Source organism: Colius striatus, chromosome Z, assembly GCF_028858725.1.
Source record: "Colius striatus isolate bColStr4 chromosome Z, bColStr4.1.hap1, whole genome shotgun sequence".
In the NCBI taxonomy this organism is placed as follows: domain Eukaryota; kingdom Metazoa; phylum Chordata; class Aves; order Coliiformes; family Coliidae; genus Colius; species Colius striatus.
Genome location: NC_084790.1, coordinates 14570562 through 14594668, shown reverse-complemented (window position 1 = coordinate 14594668; position 24107 = coordinate 14570562). Strand labels below are relative to the sequence as shown.

Genomic DNA, 24107 nt, shown 5'->3' with positions numbered 1-24107 from the left:
GTACTTGTGCTTTATAGAAACTTGAAGACTGTTGTAAAAACCTGCTGTTATGAGAAATATTACTTTTTTGGTGAAAATAATTAAAGACAAGTACAGAAGGTGGTGTTATTTTATCTACCATTACTGGCTAGACTCATGTGTTTTTGCATAGAACAAGGAAGATGACAGTGGCCTACTTCATAGTAGTCCTAGTGAATCAGCTCTTTCCTCAGCCTTTAAGCTCAAAAACTTGAGATGATGGTCAGAATTCAGGCAAGTGATTTTACAAGCTGTAAAACACTGTTTATGAGTCTAGAAGGACCACATTCTTTCAGGAGCTGTAACAGCAGTAGCAATGTGAAAGGTATATAGCCTAAATCTGTACTCCTGTGTTTATATGTGTAATTTTCCAGAGGAGTCATCCCAGAGAATTATGCTACTTCTGTGGCGTGAGTGGTACTCACCAGCTGAGCAAGTAATCTGTAGACCTTTTTTAGCCTGTGATCTTCTGCAATGATAATATAATGTAAAAGCATATTCTTAAGACACTGGTGTTTACACCTGTACTATGCATAAATGGAAATACTAACAACACTAACAAACTTCCTCTGTAAGCTTTATGGATGAGAAAATAGAACAAAGACCAGTGTCAGTGCTTATGAACTTTTTACTTCCTCGGTCTTGAGAAGTATGTGGAGATGCTTGGTAATTTTTTTTTTTTCCCAGGATGTCTCATGTAGCACTGGGTGTTCAAAGTATGATATACATTTACTTCAACTGCAGTACGTGTGAACTAGAATGGTGTCCAAACTCAGACCTATAAGAAAAATAAACTTACTGTGACAATGTAGAAATCATTAACTTAATCACTTGGCAGAATATTCTGCTTTGTTAGAGTTTAAAACACAATTCTTCCAAGTGGGTTTTGGTTTAGTCATGACTGACAGACTTCAAGATCCATTTGCTGTGGAATTTCTCACACTTTTGCTATAAATGAGGATAAAAACACCCTTCACTACACAGTCCTGTTGAGCAGCACTAACAGTGGACAATTTTTAATCCTGTGTGTTAACAGCAATGGGGGATGTCATGGTTTAGGCCCTTCAAGGGACAAAAGACTGTGATTAGACTCTAGTACCATAGACTTGCCAAAGGGCACAGGGGGCTTAACTGCTACTTATGGTCCAGGACAAAACAGACCAGGCTACTCAGCTTGGGGAAGAAAACAGAAAATAATTTAATCCACCACCAGTCAAAACATAACCATAAAACCCCAAAACATAACAAACAGAAAACAACAGAGTGGTACAATGATGAAGAGCACAAGAAGCCCTTTAAGACCACCTTCTCCCCACCTCTCCCCTCTTCCTGGGCTCAGAGCCCTGATCCTAGTGTCTTTTTCTCCTCCCCCACTGAACAGCTCAGGGGCTACAGAGAATGGGGGTTTCAGTCAGTCTATTCTTGATAGTTTTTGCCGTTTGTCTCTCCTTAGGGCAGGTGAGTTCCTCGCTTGTCCTCCCGGATCCTCTGCAGGGTCCCTCACACACTGGGCAGCGCTTCAAGGGTCGCTCATCCCAAAGGCTGCAGCTCCTCTCTGCCTCTCATGTGGATCTGCTCTGCAGGCACTCCAGCACGGCCTGCGCCATGGCCACCTCCTCACACAGTCTCTCGCCTGTCCAGGCGCATTCACATGAAGCTGCTGGTGGCTCTCAGTCCTGTCACTGCCTGTCCATGGGTTGCAGGGGTACAGCCTGTGTTCTCAACATAGGTTCCAGAGGGATCTCCAGTCTGGTGCTGTTCCTTCCTTCCTCCTTCTCTAACTGTGGGGTCCATGTGGTCGCCTTTAAATAGTGATGGCAGAGGCACTAGATTGGCCCAGTTGGGCTGGGGGTGGGTCTGAACCGAAGATCTGAGGGAAAGTGTGAGAACGCTTTACCAGGTCTTCGCTGCAGTCCCCTCCTCCTGTTACCAAGCAAAAGCAGCTCCATGAGAGGGGGTTGGCAGAACAATGGTGTAATTAGGAGTACCACAATGCATGTTCAGTGAGAAAATAAAACAGTATGGATTACTTAAACTTCATTAATGCTGTGTAATATTCGCTCTGTTATAGCTTTTCTGAATGTACAACAGCTTAACTTTCTGCCTTGCAAGACTTTGTTTTTTTAGTAGTAACTTTTTTCTCTTAAAACAACAAAAAACCCCAAACCAAACCCAAACAAAAAGGCATCCAAATGTGTGTGTCCCCCAGAAAATAAGCATAACACAAAACCAACTCTGAACCAAAACCACAAACCTCGAACACCCCTAGTGGACAGATTGTGGGTTGTTGTTTTCAACCACTTGAGCATGCAGAGAAACTGGTAGGAATTCCCAATTGTCCTTGGAAGACAATCTTATTGTTTTCATGTGGTCCTATAGGGGTTTTTTATCAGTGAAAATGGCACCACTTTTGAATTCTAGCTTCTGTGCTGGAGGGAAGTGTGAGGTTAGCAATACCTGCTTTCTCTCCCATCGCCAGCACTTGCAAGCCCAAACAGCTGCTCAGTTTCTTTATTTAAGTGTTCATCTCTTTTTATGGTACCTTCCCTCTCTGTAGCTCAACCAGAATCAATTTCTCTTCTCAGCAGCTGCATCTTCATCTCCTTTCCCCTGTTATGTTACCTGTCTCCTAGTTTATCACTTCTTGTCTCTTGTGCACTAGGATAAAGCTTCCTCCTCTGTATGTCCCATTGCCACCAAGTGTAAGAGGAGAGTGCCAAACACAAAGGATTGTACTGCCTAGCGTTTGAAGCCCTGAAGCGGATTGTAACTGATGAACAATTCTGTTCACTCGTTATGTTCTTAACATCTTTACTGATCATGTGCACTTTCAAGTTAAAGTAAATTTGTGTGTGAGCAATTGGAATAGTTTCTTTCTTGAAGTCATACTCAGCCAGTCAAGTATTACTGTTTTTTATAGTGACTCTTCCTACTAGAGGCATTCACTTGTAATAACTTTTTTTTTTTTTTTTAAACTCCTGTCAGTACTGTTTGGGGTTTTTTTCCCCTTAATCCACTTTGTTTTCCTGGAGATAATTAGGAGTTCTATCCACTTACTTAACTTTGGTAAGTGGTAGAAGGCTTCATTGAGGCTGAGGTTTCAGAAAATACCTTTCATAGAAACTAATACTGACTCCAGTGTCTGCTTATAGCTTAAAATGGTGGGACTCTTCAAAAACTTTCAAATCCTTTCTGAAAGAACATAAAGGAAAAGAGAGAAAAAACACCAGATATTTATGGGAACTCTTGCAGAAAACAGCTTTGTTGTTGTCCTGGCCTTAGCTGTGATAGAGTTCATTTTAGATCCTGGAATATAGTAGAAGGATATTTTCTAGCATCCAGTCAGTTCGTACCTCTTCAGTGTGTGCTTATAACTGCATTTTCTTGCCCACAGGGATAAATGTAATCATTAAGTTTTATATGCCTTGCTAAATATACCTCTATGTGGCAAGGGAAGTAAAGGGAAACAAAATGATCTTTTTCAAGTACATCAGTAGAAAAAGGAAGATTAGGGAGAATATGGGCTCACTGCTGAGCAAGAAGGGTATCCTGCTAACAGAGGATACAGAGAAGGCAGAACTACTGAATGCTTTCTTTGCTTCAGTCTTGAGAGCCAAGGCTGGCCTTGGGGAAACCCAGTCACTGGAAGACAGTAGAATAGTCTGGAGAATGGAAGACTTTCCCTTGATGGATGAAGACGAGGTTAGAGGCCTGTTGGGCAAACTTAACATCCATAAACCCTTGAAACCTGATGGGATGCACCACACGTGCTGAGGGAGCTGGCTGATGTGGTTGCTAAACCACTTTCCATCTCTTTTGAAGAATAATGGAGGACTCATCCTGGATGCCATCTTGGTACACATGAAGGAAAAGATGGTTATTGGGGGATTCAACATGGATTCACCAAGTGGAAATCCTGTTTAAGCAACCTGATAGCCGTATATACAGATAGATAGATATAGAGATAGAGACAGATATAGATATAGATACAGATACAGATAAATAAATATATATAACTGGCTGGCTAGATGAGGGGAGAGCAGTGGATGTCATCTACCTTGACTTCAGCAAGGCTTTTGACACCATCTCCCATTATATCCTTATAGATAAGCTCAGGCATTGTGGGTTGGATGAGTGGACAATGAGGTGCATCAAGAACTCACTGAATGATAGAACCCAGAGGATGGTGATCAATGGCATAGAATCGAGTTGGAGGCCTGTGGCCAGTGGAGTTCCACGGGGATCAGTTCTGGGGCCAGTCTTGTTCAATATCTTCATCAACCACCTAGATGAGGGGATAGAGTGTACCCTCAGCAAGTTCGCTGATGACACCAAACTGGGAGGACTGGCTGATTCCTCAGAAGGCTGTGCTGCCATTCAGCGGGATCTCAACCAGACTGGGAGCTGGGCAGAGAGGAACCTCATGAGGTTCAACAAGGGCAAGTGCAGAGTCCTGCACCTGGAGAGGAACAACCCCATGCACCAGTACAGGCTGGGGACTGACCTGCTGGAGAGCAGCTCTGCAGAGAGAGACCTGGGAATCCTGATTGATAATAAAGTAAACATGAGGCAGTAATGTACTCTCGTGCCAAGAAGGACAATGGCATCCTGGGCTGCATCAAGAAGAGTGTGGCCAGCAGGTTAAGGGAGGTTCTTCTCCCCTCTATTCTGCCCTGGTGAGGCCTCATCTGGAGTACTGTGTCCAGTTCTGGGCTCTTCAGCTCAAGAGGGACAGGGGACTTCTGGAGAGAGTCCAGCACAGGACCATGAAGCTGATAAGAGGATCTGAGCATCTTATGAAGAATGGCTGTGGGACCTGGGATTGTTTAGTCTGGAGAAGAGGAGACTGAGGAGAGACTTTGTTAATGCTTAAAAGTATTTGAAAGATGTATATCAAGGGGATGAGGCAACACTTTTTCTGTAGTGTCCAGTGACAGGACAAGGAGTAGTGGAAAGAGACTGAAACACAAGAAGTTCCATTTAAACATAAGGGAAAAAATATCTTACTGTGAGGGTGAGGGAGCCCTCACAGGCTGCGCAGGGGGGGTGTGGAATCTCATTCTGTAGAGGTTTTTAAAACCCACCTGGATGTGTTCCTATGTGACCTGATCTAGCTGAAGCTGCTTTGGCAGGGAAGTTGGACTAGATGATATTTAGAGATCTCTGTAGCCTCTGCGATTCTGCCTGATAGCTGGTGCAGTCCTTTTTTTCTGATTTAGTGTGATACAGTGCTGATAACACTCTGATGTTGCTAATTCACACTTATCCTAAGTGAAGGACTCTAGTTTCCCATGTTCTGCTGGCACACAGGTGCACAAAAGGCCGGAAGGGAGCATGGCCAGGACAGCTGACCCAAACTAGCCAAAGAGATGTCCTCTATCATAGGATGTGATACCCAGTATATAAACTTTGGGGAAGATGATGGAGAATGGTCACTCTGGCATTGATTCTCAAGTGGTGGGCAATTGTGCTGTGCATTCTTTGCATTTCTTGGATTTTACCTCACTCTTGTTATCTTCTTTTTTATTACTGTTATTGTATTTTACTTATTATTTAAATTATTAAACTGTCACAAAGTTGGGACCATAGAGCTGGAGGCAGTAAAAGCCTTTTTAATAAACATCTTTTTAGTCTGGTACTTTGTATTCTCCTTCAACAGAAATGTATTATAAAATATATATGCTGAAGTAACTTTTCTCCTTCTCAACTTCCAAACATGTGTATACATGCTTTCTGTAATGCAATCTATTTCAGTAAAAGCAGTAAATAATAATAATATCTTAATTCAGGATATACTAGTATTTATGTCTATAATATTTACTTCAGTCTTTTTCTGATTCAGGTTTTCTGTGGTGGCTGTTGCAAACGAAAGTGTAAGCTCCAATACATGGAAAAGGAAGCAAGAGTCTGTACTGGCTGTTATGATGATATTAATAAAGGTAAAAAAGTTTGGGTTTTTTTTAGGTAATTGCAGTAATCATTAAAGAGTAGGTAGGGCTGACATCTCTAACTTCTATTTGGAGAGCTTCACTAGTTTAATTGGTGTATATTTTTCTATTTCTGAGAGGGAGGGAGGAAGAGCGTAATTGTACCTCTTGGTTTTCCATTCTTATTTTAAACTGAGTAGCGAGCTGGTTGTAGTTTTTTTCAAGGTTTTTAAAATAGATTTGAAGTTCATAGGACCAAATATGAAGTTATGCTATTGGGTCATCTGTGGCAAGAGTGTAGCAAAAGTGATCCTCCCTCCACAGTAGACTGCTCTGTGTTTAAAGCCCATACCTCTGCCTGTTCTCATGCAGTGTTTGTCCATTTTATATAGTTTTCTGTACTGATATTTTAACAGGTCACTTTTCAGTACTATAGTAGTTGAGTCTTGGATAATTTTTTCCTAACCAAAAGCCAACCATGGAGACGTATGGAAACATGAGGAGGAAAACTTGAGGTCCTGATTATTAACATTTAAGTAAGATGGAAACATACCAGACTCTTAATATACCACATGAATGAAATTTGGCTTGATAAATTGTTATACATGTATTTGCACCAAGGTACAGCTATTGTGGTTCAGTGTAGGCACTGCAACAATAGCAAGATGTACAAGGAGATCTGATTCGATGATGGAGGTGGATTAGGCAATTGTGCAGACAATCAAGAAATCTAAACTTTCTTCTTTACAGTAGCTTAACTATTCATTTTTCTTAACTAACTCCCAAATTGAGTGCCTGCTCTTGCAAAAACAGCTGTAATACTGCACTGTGAATGAAATTTGACCAGTTATGAGATCTTAAAAGCTAACCATGTTTATTTAGCACAGGCATTTGAAAGGATGATGAGTCCTACTGGTCCTGTCCCCAGTTCCAATGTGTCCCCTGAGTATTCTTCTGCTGTTGCGCGTTTGGAGGAAGGCCAGATATCCAGTAGCGCTAGCTCTCCTGTCTCAGCACTTAAACAACCCGGTATTGAAGGTATGCTAAATGTAGTATACTATATCTAACACTTTCAGGATCTCTTTGGAAAGACTTGTTTATTGCATCATGAAGGGGTGTTTGGCATAATGGTAGTTTTTATGGGAAATGGAAACTCTGAACTTTTTCCTAGTGAAAATTCCTTTTAGTTCTTGGTTTTGATGACATATATGAGCCTGGCAAAGTCTGTCTTAAGTCTCCATTTATAAAATGTGGATGTTATTTTTTTCATTGTCCTCTGTTTATACTGTATTTTTTTTGTGTAGATATTACTTTCATCATTTTTATGTAGCTTAGGAGGTCTCTGGCATGCAGTCTCTGGCATGCATTGTGACTGACAATCTGAGAACAGAAACAAAAAGTAATTGTTTAGGGGAAGTTAATAGGGAGCAATAGAGATTAATTTTCTGTGTAACTACAAATTATTAGTTGCTAAGTAATGTCTTTGTTCCACCTTCAGTTAAAATAGCTTATCACTTCATTTAAAAATTTAACATTTTTTAGTTTATTTCATCTTTCAGTCATGATATGCACTTCATTGCTACCCTACCATAGAGGGATGATTGAGGAAGTAGCCTTCCTTCTATAGGAACTGATAGGTTTAACCATAGCATTGCAGCTTCCTCCGCAAATATGAGATTTTTTTTTTTCCAAATGTTTGCCTGACTGTAGGCTGGCTGGTGTCTAACTGTCTATCTGCACTCAGTTCCAGTAAACAGTTTCTTTATATGTTTGGGAGGATAAGGGCCTTAATTTTTATCTCTTTAAACTGTTAGAACTGTACAATGTGATGTCCATGTTTTCTTCACCTGTCCTAGGGCTCTGCACCAAGGAACAGAAGAGAGTGTGGTTTGCAGATGGCATTTTGCCAAATGGTGAAGTGGCAGATACAGCAAAACTTTCAACTGGAGCAAAAAGGTGGTCACAGGACTTAAGTCCAGTCAACCCTGACTTGCCAGAGATGCACACGGTAGGAATTAAGAAGTATGTGTGAGTGCATGAATTATCTCTTGAAATACATTTTGCTTGCTATGCTGAGGCCCCTTACATACCCATAATATGACTTTTGCTTCACAGCTTTTGGAATCTGAGCCAATATTTCATTATTTTGGAAGAGGTAGCTGGAAAGTCCTGGGATTGAAATATTCTGTAGACAATACTTAAAAGGAAGACATGTTTGTTTTGGTGCATATATGAACTTTAAAAATAGTGTGATCCAAAATTTTCCAAAACAAATGTTTTTTTCTGACACTTTGATAAACTACTTTTATACATAGTTCTGAAACCTCTGGTTAACAACACACTTATATTAGAAGCTTGTAAGTTTTTTTCTGGTGGCTTGCTATAGTTTGCTTGTAAGATTAGACTAACCAAAAGTTACTGAATGCCCTAAAATATTACATTATAAGATGTAGCAACATATATGTATTGCTTCTAATGCTGAACTAATACTAAACTGGGGGGGGATATTGACATCTTAGAATAGATTGTATTCGTGGTGGTGTATTGGTTGAACTTGTGGAAAAGCAAAAAAAAAAAGCTGGAGCCTTTATAAAATAAAACAGCTGTAAAGTGCTGTTTCAAGTGATAACATAAATTCTCTTAACGGGGTTCAAAGAGTTTTTAAAATTAATAGGTAAAGGTGAGATTTTTATTATTTGTCTAATATGATCTGAGCAGTTACCAAGTGTATAGCATGAGTGGTAGGGGTTGGAAGGGACATTTAGAGATCATCTAGTCCAACCCCCCTGCTAAAAACCTAGATCACGTCATGCAGGAACATGACCAGATGGGTGCCAGGGCACCATCACCTGAACAGTAAAGAAGTTTTTCCTTATGTTTAAATGGGACTTTCTGTGATCCAACTTCTTTCCATTACCATTTGTCCCATCACTAGATAAAACAGAAAAAAGTGGTGTCCCAACCACCTGACACCCACCATTTAGATATTTGTAAACATTAATGAGATCCCCCCTCAGTCTCCTCTACTCCAGACTAAACAGCCCCAGTTCTGCAGCCTTTCCTCATAAGGAAGATGCTCCAGTCCCCTGATCAAGTAGGTGGCCCTGCGCTGGACTCTCTCCAGCGGTTCCCTGTCCCTCGAGCTGGGGAGCCCCGAACTGGACACAGGACTCCAGAGGAGGCCTCACCAGGACAGAGTAGACTGGGAGGAGAACCTCCCTCAGCCTGCTGGCCACACTCTTCTTGATGCATCCCAGGCTGCCACTGGCCTTTTTGGCCATGAGGGCACATTGCTGGCTCATGGTTAGTTTTTTATCAATCAGGACTCCCAGGTCTCTCTCTGCAGAGCTGCTCTCCAGCAGGTCAGTCCCCAGCCTGTACTGGTGCATGGAGCTGTTCCTTCCCAGGTGCAGGACTCTGCACTTGTCCTTGTTGAACCTCATGAGGTTCTTCTCTGCCCAGCTCTCAAGCCAATCAAGATCCTGCTGAACCACCTGGGGAATCAGCCAGTCCTCCCAGTTTGGTGTCATCGGTGAACTTGTTGAGGGTACACTCTGTCCCCTCATCCAGGTCATGTGACTTCATTTGAACAAGGAAGGGCTTCGAATAAGTTCCAGTTATCAAAAAGAGTATAGTCTTTCTTCCATTTGAGGGGAAGAGCAGGATGTTTCCACTTGCAAAAGATGAGCAGTACCTAAAATTAAAAGCAGCATTGACAAGGTGAGTGGGAAGCCATTCACTTATAGCTCTTGTAAACAGCTTCAGGAGCTCAATCAAAACCCCCATATTGCAGCTGTAAAGCAGAGGATGTTGTTCCCTAGGTAACACTTAATCTTGGACATGGTGTCAGAGGATGCTATGAAGGTCAAAAGTGTAAAGTGATATGAAACTCCCACATGCAAATTTGTAAAACTCTTCAAGGACATTTCAGTCATCTCTTTGTGTGTTCAAGGGGTGATTTTTTGGGCATTAGTGATGACTTCATTTTAGTTTTCTGATACTTGTATTCTCTAAACAGCTCTGTAAGCTGATGACATACCAGAACTATTACAGGGCAAGCATAGAGTTTTTATATTTTCTCTTGTTATAATGCAGTCTTCCTTGTTGGTATAGGATGTGAGTCTAATATCCTTTCTACAGAGGAAACAGCATAGGTTTGACATAGGTTTATCTAGCAACGGGACAAGGGGTAATGGGATGAAGCTGGAACACAAAAAGTTCCACTTAAATATAAGAAAAAAAATATTTCACTGTGAGGGTGACGGGAGAAGTGGCACAGGCTGCCCAGGGAGGGTGTGGAGTCTCCCTCCTTGGAGATCTTAAAGACCCACCTGGACATGTTCCTGTGCAACCTGATCTAGGTGGGACCTGCTTCTGCAGGGAGGTTGGACTAGATGATCTCTAAAGGTCCCTTCCAACCCTACCATTCCATGATTCCATGACTCTAAAGTAGAAAGTAATCAATCTGTAAAATGCTAGGATCAGCTATTAGTATGTAGTTTAGAAATACACGCAGTACTGAACTGTTGATCCCAATGGTGGCAAATTACACTGAAGGCAAAGGTCAATAGCTATGAGTGGGGAAACAGTAATACTAAACAGATTCCTGGAGGGGTACTTCGTTTATTATTAGTGTTATATCTGACTCTGGTAAGCTGACTAATCTGCAGTGCTCTAACATTAATTTTGTGTTACTGAACAAATAAATTAATGAAGCATCTTCACCTAATATAATTTCTAAAGATGGAAAGGAACAGGAAGATCTAGGAGTGGTCTGATGACTTTCTTAATGTCAGGAAAAAATGCATTCTCAGTATTTTTGATTGTTATATATCTCAGTTTTGCTTCTAGTGTGCTAAAAATGAGAGTTCAGCTTGTGAGACAAGAATGTAGATTTTGGTTTTTCTTCTTTGTAGGCTGCAAGCCCAGAGAACGATGACATACTAACTGATGTAAGCCCAAAACCTAAGAAAGAAATTGGTACTATTACAAGAATGGAAGAATTCTGTCCTGTTTCTTCAAATGACGCACATCAGGCCATTCCAGATCCAAGTGATGTGATACATAGTTCCAAATCTCTAGCTGTAGAAACTAAGAAGTATTCTCCCACTACAGAAGCTGAGAAGACTAGTTCCAGTTCAGTTGATCAGACTACAAGTGATATGCCTCTTAGTCCTTCAAGCTGCAGAATACTATGTGGTCTTGAAAACTGTGTTCGTAAAGAGATCAGCCTTGTTCCTGATGGTGATAAACTGCCACCACTTTTGCTTGCAGTAGGTGGAAATCGAAAAGGTATGTTTAACCACCTGATGCAAGATTTCTAAATACAAACTTACGAATGAGGAAACAGCTTACACAATTAGTAATTACCAAGTGAATGATGTCCCTGGTTTGCACTTTTGTTACAAGTTACTGCTCTATTTTTATATGTTCCTTGAATCTTAGGGTAAGCTATTCATTGGTTGCTCTGGAGCTGCTGTAAGTTTGGAAATAATTATCACTCTGTTAAAATAGAATGGAGCAGTCTTTCATATGCTATGAACTGTAATTCTTGTTTTTATACAGTATGCCTTTGCGACCTGGTCTAGGTGGGGGGTTGGACTAGATGATCTCTAAAGGTCTCTACCAACACCTACCATTCTATGATTGTGTGACATTGAACTAAATGTGGTGTTACTTTATCTAGATCCTTCAGTGGAAGAACATCCATCTCGCCAAGAGGTCACTTTGCTTCTTGTGGAAGACAGTCACAATCCATTAACTTTTATCCTAAATGCAAACTTGCTTGTAAATGTCAAGCTAATAACTTGTAAGTAGTGCACGTTTTCTTCTCCATTAAATTCAGCTTTCTTTTTCTGACTCTAAAACAACATTACCGTTATATCTATCTTTCTAACTAAAGATTCTTCAAAAAAGTGCTGGTACTTCTCAACAAACGGACTGCGTGGTTTGGGTCAGGCAGAAATTATAATTCTGTTGCAGTGTTTGCCAGATGAAGACATTTTTCCTAGTGAAATATTCAAAGTATTTATTGACATCTATAAGGATGCAATGAAAGGTATGTGATTTTAATGACTTTTTACTTCATAGTATCTTCTTGCTGTTCAGTAAAGCAGAAGTTGATACTGAATTTTTCTTAGAGTATTTGTAGGCATCTAATGATTCTGTTGAAAACCCTTGCAGTGTTAGCTTTGGGTTCTAATTAAACATCAGAAGAAGAAAATTTATTTCTCATACTTTCGTAAGTGTTGTTTACAAATGTGTTTGTGGTTCTTCAGACATACTATGTTAAGTCCTGGAGTTATATAGTTTAGGACCTCTGGAACTTCACTTTTAGAAATACAGATACTCTTATGTGTATACATGAGGTCTAATAATTGAAGTTCATCAGGGGGTTGGTATTTATTTGTTTCATATAGTTTCATACTAAAGTTTCATATATAAATTTTACTAGTTCCATGTTAAAGTTCATTTAGTTAACAAATATATTGCACTTAAACTGGGTTTAGTTGTCTGGCATACTTGCAGGGAATAACCTGTATGGCTTAGAATTCTGTACGAGACCACTAGCTACAGTAGTTTTCATGACACTAATGTATTCTCGAGATGTGCAAAGACTTTTCTGTCCCTCTTTCTTCAGGAAGGTTAGTAAGAAACATGGAAAACATTACTTTTACTGAAAACTTTCTTGGTAACAAGGAGCATGGAGGATTCCTGTTTGTTTCGCCAACTTTTCAGAAACTTGATGATGAAATTCTACCAGATAACCCCTTTCTTTGTGGCATCCTCATCCATAAGTTGGAAATACCATGGGCAAAAGTTTTTCCGATACGTTTAATGTTGAGATTGGGAGCAGAATATGGGGGTAAGTTTTAACACTTCAAATAGCTGTATAAACACAAAATTCCCTTCGGAAAATAAAAGGTTCTTAAGCAAAATGTTTTAAATAATTGTTACAGTATTTTATATTACAGTTGTATAAGACTGAAGCATCATGCCTGGGGAGCCACCTATTGAAACACTTGGGAATTTACATTGTGTTTCTAGGCTTCTGTGATTTTATTTTTATCAGCTGATAAAAAAGCTATGAAACCAAAACTGACAGCAGTAAACTATCAAAATGTCTATCTTCTGTTGTCACAGGAGAATGACTTGAAGAAGTTCACAAGCCCAATTTACAGGTCTCGACAAACAGAATTTCTGAATGAAGTTACTGAAATTGGGCATATTAGCAAAATACTACTGCTTTATAAGATGGGTAATGGGTATTCATTATTTGTAAAGATAACTTACTAATTAATAACTTTGAAACATACAGACCTATAACGTGTAGGAGGCATTCTTTCAAAGTGAGGTAGATGGAGAGCATGTAAATGTGCACAACCAAAGGTGGTGCAGTGACAGCCTACACATAGGAATTACCTTCCATGGTCTGTTGCAGGCTGGTGTGAACATTTTATGCCCCCCCCCAAAGAAATTTACATTGACTCTGTTCCGGGCTCACAAAAAGATAGCATTTATGTAGATCCACACTGCCTTGAACACATAAAGCTAGCTTGAGCATGACCTCAAAATAGATACTGTTCTTAATGCCTTCTAGAGTTGCTTGTGTAGTTGCTTGAATAATGCAGACATTTAATTTGCTGATACAGGTGCTGTTTTGTTTCCTGTTACACTGCTTCTTATGACTGCAGGAGTTCAGATAAGGTGCAGCATGCAGCAGTTCCTTTAAGTGGAGTGGATTTAAAAATGTATCATATACAATTTTCCTGACCTAAGTGCATTTCTGTAGATAAGCCTACTATTCTAGAAGCTGCAAGTCCATAAATATGTATCACTTGCTTGTTTATGGATTTACTGAGTCAATAGTGGATTTCTACTGGCTAGGTATCTGCCTGCATAATTACAAGGGTGGTTGCTGCTTTGTCATTTTTTTTTCTCTTAACAAACTACTTGTTGTAGGGGTTGTTTAGTGGAGCTTTTTTACTAATTTTGTATCTTTGACCTCACAATCCTGACTTTGCTATGCTACTTGTTTCATTATCAGATGGCTCCATGTTGTGGTCTGTGGTCTTCTGCATTTCATTGCCTTTGCTAATTTTCATCTGTATATGTTTCCTGTTGGAGCCACATGACTTCAAAGTGTGTTAATTTGTATGAATATCCTACTCACTCTGTTCTTACTTAACAATACTAAGTGGTACTTCATTTTGCTTCTACTTTACTGCTATAATACAGATATTAACCTGTATGGTATTCTTATTCAAGCAACTATGAAGCCTTGCAACCCCTTCTGCAGCTGGTGACCCAAAGGCTGAACCCAGGATGTTTCCATCCAGATCACTTATTGCAAGAAACATTAGCTGACAAAGCATACAAAAGCAGCAAAACTCTCTGCCACAAAATTTCTGCCACTAGGAGAGTGACTGAATGCAATGACATTGCAGTAGGATTCAACCATGGCTGGGGAAACTGTGCAGTGGGCTGGAGGACAATCTGTGACTGAGAGTGAGACAGGGGCTGTACTGCTTTTGGCTGATTGGGTATTGAGACTAAGAAACACAAACTATAGTGGAAAATAAAAATAACTGCTTGGATTAGCAAGTTGTACAGTTGTTGATAGGTAAACATGATCTTTAATTTTTCCGTCTCTGACCCTAGCATATCCAACTCCTGTAGTAAGTTTCAGGCACCGAAAGCCACTCTTTGGAGAGATTGGGCACACAGTTATGAATCTACTTGTTGTGAGTAAATGCTTTATTCTCCTCCCTTCCTATTATAAAGATTATGTAAAATATCCTCAAAACTCTTGATTCTTGAAAGCAGTTATTTGTGGTTAAGGTAAATGGCTATTTTTTTTTGTTTTCATACCCAACTTGAAACTTTCTTACCAACAAGTCTGAGTTAATTAGGAAAGCTATATCTTTTATGTTAGAGTGTTAAACATTAGTCCTGGTAGAAATGGTTTTAAATGGATGAGAAAAATGTTAACATTTACATTGAAGCTGGTAGAAATCATTGTTCAGTTAATTACCTGGTTCAGCTAGTGACGTGAACCTTTTCTAACCTTTTTTCAGCTGGGCTAGTAGTGGGAAGTGAGACCGTTTTGTACCTAATGTAGTTGTTCTGGATTAAAACAGAATAGGTAAATTTTGCAGAAATGCCTGAGATGATGAATGATAACTTCTGTCAGAGAAAGGTATAGGAAACTATTAGATATAGTGCAGAATAACTGGATATATATCAACAATAACTACTAGATCAACTGTAAGTCATCAAGTTAGAGCTGTTAACAGCAAGTTAGGGTCAAGGGATGAGCCCAGAAACATGAGCATCTAAATGGTAGCTTGCATACTTTGCTTTTCTGTCAGAAAGAAAGGGTGTTACTTTGTTATCTAAAACACAGTGAGATCCTAATGTTCGTGAAATAGCATAGTTTAAATAATGTGTGGGTAAACAGAGCTGCCTTGTCAATTCTGTACAGTTAACGTGTCCACTACATCACAGAAGGAAGGGCATCGAGTCTTAAGCCACCTTTACAGGCATTAGGTTTTGATGTCTTAGATGTATGTACAGTACTTTTATCTAGGTGATGTTGTTATATAAGATAAATATATTTAACTGTCTGCTAATGTAAAAACTTTTGTTTTGCTACAGGACCTCAGAAATTATCAATATACTTTGCATACCATAGACAACTTGTTTGTTCATGTGGAAATGGGTAGAAGTTGTATTAAAATACCCCTAAGGAAGTATAATGAGGTGAGCAGAACTATCTTGATTAGCTCTCTAATCCTAACTGCTTTAGTCTTTATTTTTCGTATAATACCAGTCACATCTTTAACATGAGTTCTTCTTAAAAAGTTAAAAATGGGGGTAATGCTACACTTGATAGTATCCCTCTAGATTGCTTTGCTATTTAATGTGCAGTACTTTTTGGACTTTAAATGGAAATAAGTGTGTGATGAGGGAGGGAGAAGGCATGAAATTATCTAAGCACACATTTCCTTCTTCCTGGATATAATGGCAGGTGGATAACAGTGAGTGAAAAGCTGAGCTTTAGGATAATTCTTAAATATTGAAAAATCTGTATTTCTTCAAAACCTTCTAGCATGTTGTCGTGGTTTGGCCCAGCTAGCACAACAGCACCACGACAGTTTCTCGCTCGATGCCCCCATTCACCCCCACCCTCGTTAAGATGGTGGAGGACCCAGCAAAATGGGAGTAAAAAGATAAGCAAGATTGTTGTGGATTGAGACAAGGGCAGGGAGGGCTCGCTGCCAATTATGGTTCTGGGCAAAACAGACTCCAGTACTCGACTTAGAGAGGAAAGTAGGAAAGTTTATTCTACAAGAAACAGAACAGAATAAAAGCAAAAAGGGAGTAGGATGATGAGAAAATTACAACCAGCACTTTAAGATCTCCCTCCCCCATCCCTCCTTTCTTCCCGGGCCCAGCTCACTGCTCCCGATATCTCTACCTCCTCCCCCCGCAACAGCTCAGGGGGGCAGGGAGTGGGGGATGTGGTCAGTCTCTCACAGATGGGCTTTGCCGCTTCTGTCTTCTCAGATGAGGATGACTCCTGGCATTCTTCCCCTGCTCCAACACGGGGTTCCTCCCCCGGAACACAGTCCTTAACAAACTTCTCTGGTGTGGGTTGTTCCCAGCAGCTGCGGCTTCTGCCAATACAGGTTCCCTCACACGGGACACAGTCCTTGGTGAATATCTCTGACGTGGATTCTTCACCGCGGTTGCAGTTTCTGCAGTTGCAAGGTCCCTCTCTCGGGACAAGGCCTCTTCTGGGCCTAAGTTTAATGAGCTGCTTTGTCGTGGGTTCCTCCCCACAGTTGCAGCTGTGGATATTGGGTCCCTTCCTCGGGACAGGGCCTGCTCCAGCCATAGTGATAAAGGGCCCCTCCTTCGGGACAAGGCCTCCTCTGGCCAAAATCACTGTCCCTGGCTTGGGGCCTTTAATGAAGTGAATCGCTGCCCCTGGTCCGGGGTCAGCTTTAGCAAAATGAGTCTCTGCCCCTGATGCGGGCTCATTATCAAAATGAGTCTGTACCGCTGATGCGGGGTCTTTAAAGAAATGAAAATAAATCTCAGCTTCACCAGTTCTCTCCATAGAATGCAGGGGAGTCTCTGCTACAGTACACCTCCTCCCTTTCATCACTGACCTTGGAGTCCGCATGGTTGTTTCTCTCACCGCTCCTACTCCTTGCACCACCACCAGCCAGAAGAAAAGAAGGGGCAGAAGAAGGAAAGAAGATGGAGGAAGACACCTCCCCTTCCGGCTTCTTCTTAAAAAGTGATCGTGGAGGCGTCTAATTGGCTCAGCCCCAGAAGTGAGCCTTTTCTGAGCTGGGGAGAGTTGTGAGAAACTTCTTGCAGGAGCCATCTTTGCAGCCCCTTCCCCCATACCAGAAAAGGCTGTCATGTCAAACCATGACACATGTTTTTAAAGGATTCTGTCTTACACATTTCCTGATGGTGTTTTCCTTAAACTTAAAAAAAAAAAATTCTCATTGCCTGTGTAGTTTTTATTACAATTTGTTTACTTCAGCTTTAACAAAAACAATGAATAGTAAACTGCAGAGTTTAAGGTTTATTTTAGCCTTAAGACTGACAAAATTCCTACAACCGATACTCTGGATTGTCCAGCACTACCTGGGACTTACTCATCCCTCTGAACTGTACTAGTATTTTTGATCATACGTAGTGTTCCTCCAGCTAGTAATGACAAATGTCATTATTCAAACTCTCTGGCATTAACTAAGTGAATAACTGGGATATGAGATGGATTTTTCTAGTGTCTTGTACTCATTTTAAATACTGTCAAGTTAGATTTGTCAATTTAATGACAAATTTTCTATTGATAGGTAATGAAGGTAATAAATTCATCTAATGAACATGTAATTAGTATTGGAGCAAGTTTTAATACTGAAGCAGACTCTCACTTAGTGTGTGTGCAGAATGACCATGGCCTCTATCACACACAAGCTATCAGTGCTACTGGACATCCCAGAAAAGGTAAGCAGAGTAGAAATGTAAATCCACTTTTAGTCTACAAGAAAAGTATGTATTCCCTGTAAGTTCAACATTCACATAATTTAAGTGCAAAATAATGTTGCCATTGAATGTCAACTCTTAGCTACCTTTCACTAATGTTATATTAAATAGAAATTAATACTTTTTTCCCCTCTGTGTTTCCAGAATGTTGCTAATACAGCTGACATTTTCAGACATAATCAGATTCCTTATATATTTTAAAATCCAAATTTAATAATGGTGTGAATTGGGCAAGATACGTATTTACATGATATATAAACAGTCTTAGTAATTGAGTGTGGAACTATGGTAAAGGTGAGTACCTCTGTCCAAGACCTAGCAAACTGATACAACCACCTGTACAGAGGAGTACAGAAAAAACTTTGGGTTCTGAAAGTAGTACAGTTATGCAGCATGGTAGTGTGTCTGGGTTGATGGGTTGTGCTTTTCAACAAGTCCCATTTGTTGCAGGCAGGGAATTCCACACTGACAGGGCTCTAATCTTAAGGTCTCCACTGTCAACCAGAAATGTTGTTTGGTTCTTCATTAAGCATAGTTACTTTGTGTGTTCTTGTTTGAAGCACTGTAACTAATAAATCTGTGGAAAGGTTTGTAGCATGGAAATTAATGTGTGTCATCAGTACTGCTGAAAATGATATAGACTTCAGGAATATTTTCGGTAAATAAATTTCATTAAAAGTTGGGTGGTGTGTCCCTTTTAAAGGAAAAAAAAACCCCACCCCAATCCAAAAACTCCAACACCACTATTTCTTCAGCTACGTCTCCTCTTCGTATATGCATTTTGTTTGGCTTGCTTGTGTCAGCGTGCCACCAGTATCTTAAAAGGATACTGTATGCACTCACAAAATAAGTTATCAAAGCTGGTCTTGTTTTCCAAGGTGAGATTGAAAAGAATTCTTCTGTCTTTAGAGACTTTGTATCATCCTGTCAGTATGGGAGTTCTGTTAGTGATTTCAGTATAGTCATACTTTCTCTGTCCACCTTTTAAAAAGGAATGCAAGTTAGATGTTAGTAATGGCAAACTCAAGTAGTATGAAGTGATACTGACTTTGTTCCTGCTTTTTCTAGTTACAGGTGCGAGTTTTGTTGTATTTAATGGAGCCTTAAAAACTTCTTCAGGATTTTCAGCTAAATCCAGTATAGTTGAAGGTAAGAGTGTTGTCCTGTATTTGGTTTTTTTAAAGAGAAGTTTAGGAAAAAAAAAAAAGGCAGCAATCTTGTGCAAGATCTTTATTCCTTAGTAAGCTACAGTTTTTCTTCTCAGCATTTTTAACTTTGTAGAAAACCTACTGTAAACAAATGCTGTATAAAAAATACCTGATAGTCTAGCTACTTGTTACAAAACACAGTTTTAACTCTTTTTTTGGCTGTCTAGATCTGGAACTATTTTCATTTCCATGTTGATGAAATACATGTTGACACAAATGCAAAAAACTTCAATAATTGATCTTTTTAGACTTAGTTCTGTTGACAAGAAAGGTTTTCATTGCTTCCTCTTACTTGTAACATTTAGTGCTGTAGTTAAGGAATGGAGTCCTTTTGATGTATGCCTGATGAGCTGTAGAAGAGGGTTAGTCCAAGTAGAATTTAAGACAAGATTCAACTAAAAACCTGAGCTACTCTGTCTGTAGATAAACTGGAATTTTAACTGTTTTTCTTCTAGATGGACTAATGGTACAAGTAACACGAGAAACAATGGAAAGTCTACGTCAGGCATTAAGAGACAAGAAGGACTTTAAAATAACTTGTGGTAAAACAGATACAGGAGACATAAAAGAATACGTTGATATTTGCTGGATAGAAAATGAAGAAAAAACAAATAAAGGGTAAATGTATTCTCAAAGCAAAATATCTTAGAATTTTTGTTCCCAGTCTTCAACTGGGAACAATTTATTTTAATTTCATGAAATAAATCTAAGGTATTAACTGAAAGGGCTTGATGATAATGGTAAAGTACCTGCCATCCTCTAGAGATGTCGCTAACAGAACACTTTTCCCTTAAATCCTGTGTCCAAATCATTAATTAGTTTGTGTGAGGATGCAATTAATTTCTTTAAACTTCCTTGTTGGAGTGGGACTTGGAAGTGCATAGTACTGCCCTTGGTCATTCACTGTTTGGAATGCCAGCATTCCATAAAGCAATGTGAAATGTTAAGACCTCTCTATAGGATGTGATTGATTGCTTGTTCATGTAGCTTCAGACTTCAGTTATACATCACTAACTCAACTTATCTTAAGTTCTATCTCCTGCCATGGATTTGACTTGATATGCGTTTTTCTGTGGCTTCTCTGACCAATTAGAACGAACAGTGGTTTTCCTAAGGGGATTTGTAGCTTCTTAAACCTGAAAGATTTGGGTTTTATTAGTACTGTTTATTCCCTATATAGGATATTTTTGCAGCATCTATATTTTCATGATGCAAGTCCTGTATCACTGAGTTTTGTTGTGAAGCTGTTTAAATTTGTATGATATAATGTGTAGCCAATCTAAATAATAAGATGTTGGTTTTATTTATTAATCATACTGTTATCTTCTGTAGAATTCTAAGTCCAATCGATGGGACATCAATGGAAGGAACTCAGAGTGAAAAATTACCACAAGGCAAAGACTTTGAAAGAGAGGGAAAAGTTATGAAGTGCACTGAAGTTAGTAAACTACATTGTTCTTGAGCCTTCTTGCTGCTATTTTTAGAGTACTGAAGTGGTAAAGTGATCATACCAAGCAATATTACTAAAGAAACTTAACATTTGATGTATAGCCATACTGATGAGCAGAATGTTCTCTGAAGCTTTTCGATAAGTTTATCTTTCATTTTCTATCTCTGAAAAACTAAAAGTCTGCTAGCATTGATAACTGTAGATATATAATGCAGGTATTCTCATTGTCACTTAAGTGTTTGGTTGAAAAGATGAAATACTAAGTACTTGAATTACTAAGGACTAAAAACAAGCATTATGGCTTTCTCTGTTCTGTATTATATGTATACTGAATTACTCTTTTTCCTTACTTCGTAATACAGCTAGGCTGCTGACTATCTTTATATAATTTCAGGTATACTATTTTCTAAAGGACCATGAGCTATCCAGTCCTGTTCCTCACCAGTTTGCTAAAGAGATTGCTGTCGCCTGCAGTACTGCTCTTTGGCCACATGTTAAAACCTTGAAAAATAATGGGATGAATAAAATAGGCCTAAGAGTTTCAATTGACTCAGATACGGTAATCTTTCCACTTTCATTGCAGACGCTCTGTTTCAACCGATGTCTGTCTTGTAAAGACCTTGTATCTCTTTCTGAATGTTTTTAGTGTTTTGCCATACCCCAGATTCAAACTCAGGATGAAATTTCATTAAGAAGCTGTCTTAATGCTTATTTCGTCTTGAAATAGTCTGAAATGTTTCCTTATTCTGCCCAAATTCCGTAATAGCTGCTTGCAGTAAGTTATCGGTCCCTCCCTAGTTCTATCTCTCTCTAGCACACATGTGTCTCCAAGGTGAGTCAGTTTAGAGAATCAGAGCTAGTTGTCTGATGCTTTTCTTGAAGTATGTAGTTTTCTGCTGATTTTGCTCCCTAACATGGTTTAGTAAAGGATATTTACAGCAAAATCTGTACATCAGAAAAAGATAGATCTGCCTGGATGAGAATGGTAGTGAAGGCAAGGCTGTCCAGTTTGTGATGGCTCTCAAAAGATGACAAAATTGCCAAACAGTTCAGTTCTTTGCCTCTGAAGGTGTTCTGTGTTATGATGTCGTAGTGTTTTTGAGAGAAGCTGGAAGTATAGACATGAAAATCTAGTTTTCAGTAGTATATTTTGAAATTAATCTCAGAGTAACTGTGATAATTTGTGATCAGATCACTCTTGGACATCAGACTAGGGCAAAGAGCATGTGTGGCCCTGTAAACCCAGGGGAGATGATGCATGTTTCTTAATAGCAAGCATAATCAGTCATGATAGCCCTCAAAACTCACCTAATTGTTGGAACACAAAAAGCTCCACTTAAACATAAAGAAAAACCTCTTTACTGTAAGGGCGAGGAAGCCCTGGTACTGGCTGCCCAGGGAGGGTATGGAGTCTCCTCCAGAGGTTTTCAAAACTCACGTGGATGTGTTTGTGTGTGACCTGATATAAGTAGACCTGCTTTAGCGTGGAAGTTGGACTAGAAGTCTCTTCCAACTCCTACTACTCTGTGATTCTACACTTTTGCATTTTGTCAATACAAAAAACTGTTAATACTGACATTAATGTGTTTTCCTTCTAGGTTGAGTACTTAGCTGGATCTGGAGGTCAGCTTCTTCCACAGAACTACCTGAATGAGTTGGATGTTGCTCTGATTCCTGTGATTCTTGGTGGAATGTCAGATCCTACAAGTCTACCATTGAAAATGGAATTAATATTTTTCATTACAGAACAGCTGTTATGATGAGGCCGATTACAGGCAATATACTGATTTACTCTACCTGAATACCAAAGTCATAATTCTACAAACACTAAAAATGTTTAAGTTTTTAAACCTGTTACGTTTTAGGAGATTTTTCAAACTTTTTTAAACACTCAAATCCTCTCTGGTTACTTCACCACAAAAGAATTGTGGTTTGTAATGTTTCCTAAAGTTCTGAAAGTTTACACTTAATACAGGTGCAGAAGAGGGCAGGTTTTGTTACCTCTTTACACAGTTGTAGCATTTATGATATGTAGTGTATCTTCAAGCCATATTATCTTGTCTCTTAACCTCTGATAAATGTGTTAAAGATCTAGTCTCTGCAGCATGTGCTTCTCACATGCAGACAAGCTGGATGTTGAAGTAGAGGCTGGCACAAAACTGTTTCCTAGCTATTTTGAGATTCAAACGTGGTATCTTCTGTAGTGTAATGCAAACTTCATGTGTCAGCACAAATACGTGTATACCTTCAAACAGTTGTTTGTGGTCAGCACGAGGAAGAATTTTGTGGGTACACTTACAAATACTCTGTGGTTTAAATTCTTAATGTTAGGATACATATACAGGAACATAGGCTCTGAATTTAATTTTACAGAATAACTGGTTTCTTTCTTGTATTTATAGGGATTTATTGAGCTTAAATGAATGCTATTTTTATAAGTACTGCTGTTTTATTTTGCTTTACTCTGTGCTCAGAAGTCCTGACACAATTTGGCCTCTGAAGGATTAATAAACAGATTACCCTCAATGTAATCTACATTGAGTAGTAAGTCAGGCAAGAACTCTGCAATCTTTTCTGCTTCTGTCTACTGCTTTTGCTGTCTCTTTGTAGCCACCTTCTATTTTCAGGGAGCATCTAAGTATTAAGTGTGAATTTTCATAAACAGATTGATTTTTCTAGTATACTTGAGGTTCTTGTATAGTATGTATTTTTTATATTGGGCTGTTAAGATCTATTTATGTATGTGTGATGCATGTGATTTGTACTGAGGTTCAGTGAACCATAATTGAGGTTTGTTAACTGTCACACAACTGTTGAGGAAGAACAGAACCAAAACTAAACATATATAAGATCTGTTTTCATTAAATGCTGGCACAATTTTTTATGGAGACTATTAAAACTCTGCTGCCTTCTTGATGCTAATAAGGGGATATTTTATGTTTTTGTATCAAAAACAGTTCATAACTTAACCTAATGATGATTCTATGATAATGGTAATTCTATTATTCCAGTCTGCTCTGTTGTTACCTGTGCTTCAAAGTACTGGTTCTAGAAGGGTTTGAGTCTCAAGGTCTTAACCTGGAGGAAACTGAGGTAGCATTCGAGCTAGTTAATATAACTTCAGAGAAACTGCAGTTCTGGGGAAGAGCTGAAGGTCACACCATGCACAGTATGAGCAAAGTGTCTTTGCTTGGAAACAAGTTCCAACGAGGCAGTCAAGGAAACACCAGGGAGCGGCGGAATAGTAGTTAAGGGCTGCGGTGGGCTGGGAGAGGGCTGTTGTCGCCGGTACCCTGTAATGCGTGGGTAAACCAGGTGGGCTGCCAGTCTCTTATCTGTAGAGGTAACCAAAGGAACAGTCCCCTCCATCCACCCTGTACCACTTGTAAGTGATGATCAATAAAGTTTACTAAACTGTTTCATGTGTTATGTGAG

At 39.4% G+C, this 24107-nt stretch overlaps 1 protein-coding gene across 5 annotated transcripts in view; it reads left to right on the top strand.

The window, feature by feature from the left end:
- The window catches only part of ZFYVE16 (zinc finger FYVE-type containing 16), a 33060-nt gene extending 8969 nt beyond the window's left edge, over positions 1-24091 (top strand). For 3 of the 5 annotated variants that reach the window (XM_062017465.1, XM_062017466.1, XM_062017468.1), the window contains exons 4-18: positions 5861-5957; positions 6828-6983; positions 7802-7953; positions 10862-11237; positions 11632-11754; positions 11848-12003; positions 12586-12810; positions 14607-14689; positions 15603-15707; positions 17825-17975; positions 19083-19163; positions 19678-19840; positions 20555-20660; positions 21067-21231; positions 22271-24091. In XM_062017465.1, the coding sequence (XP_061873449.1) occupies positions 5861-5957; positions 6828-6983; positions 7802-7953; positions 10862-11237; positions 11632-11754; positions 11848-12003; positions 12586-12810; positions 14607-14689; positions 15603-15707; positions 17825-17975; positions 19083-19163; positions 19678-19840; positions 20555-20660; positions 21067-21231; positions 22271-22432 (2301 nt within the window). In that variant the 3' untranslated portion in view covers positions 22433-24091. Of the gene's footprint in view, positions 1-5860; positions 5958-6827; positions 6984-7801; positions 7954-10861; positions 11238-11631; positions 11755-11847; positions 12004-12585; positions 12811-14606; positions 14690-15602; positions 15708-16514; positions 16664-17060; positions 17976-19082; positions 19164-19677; positions 19841-20554; positions 20661-21066; positions 21232-22270 lie in introns of those variants that run through there. The other 2 variants (XR_009820809.1, XM_062017469.1) reach the window with 2 other exon arrangements.
- The last annotated feature ends 16 nt before the right edge of the window (positions 24092-24107 follow it).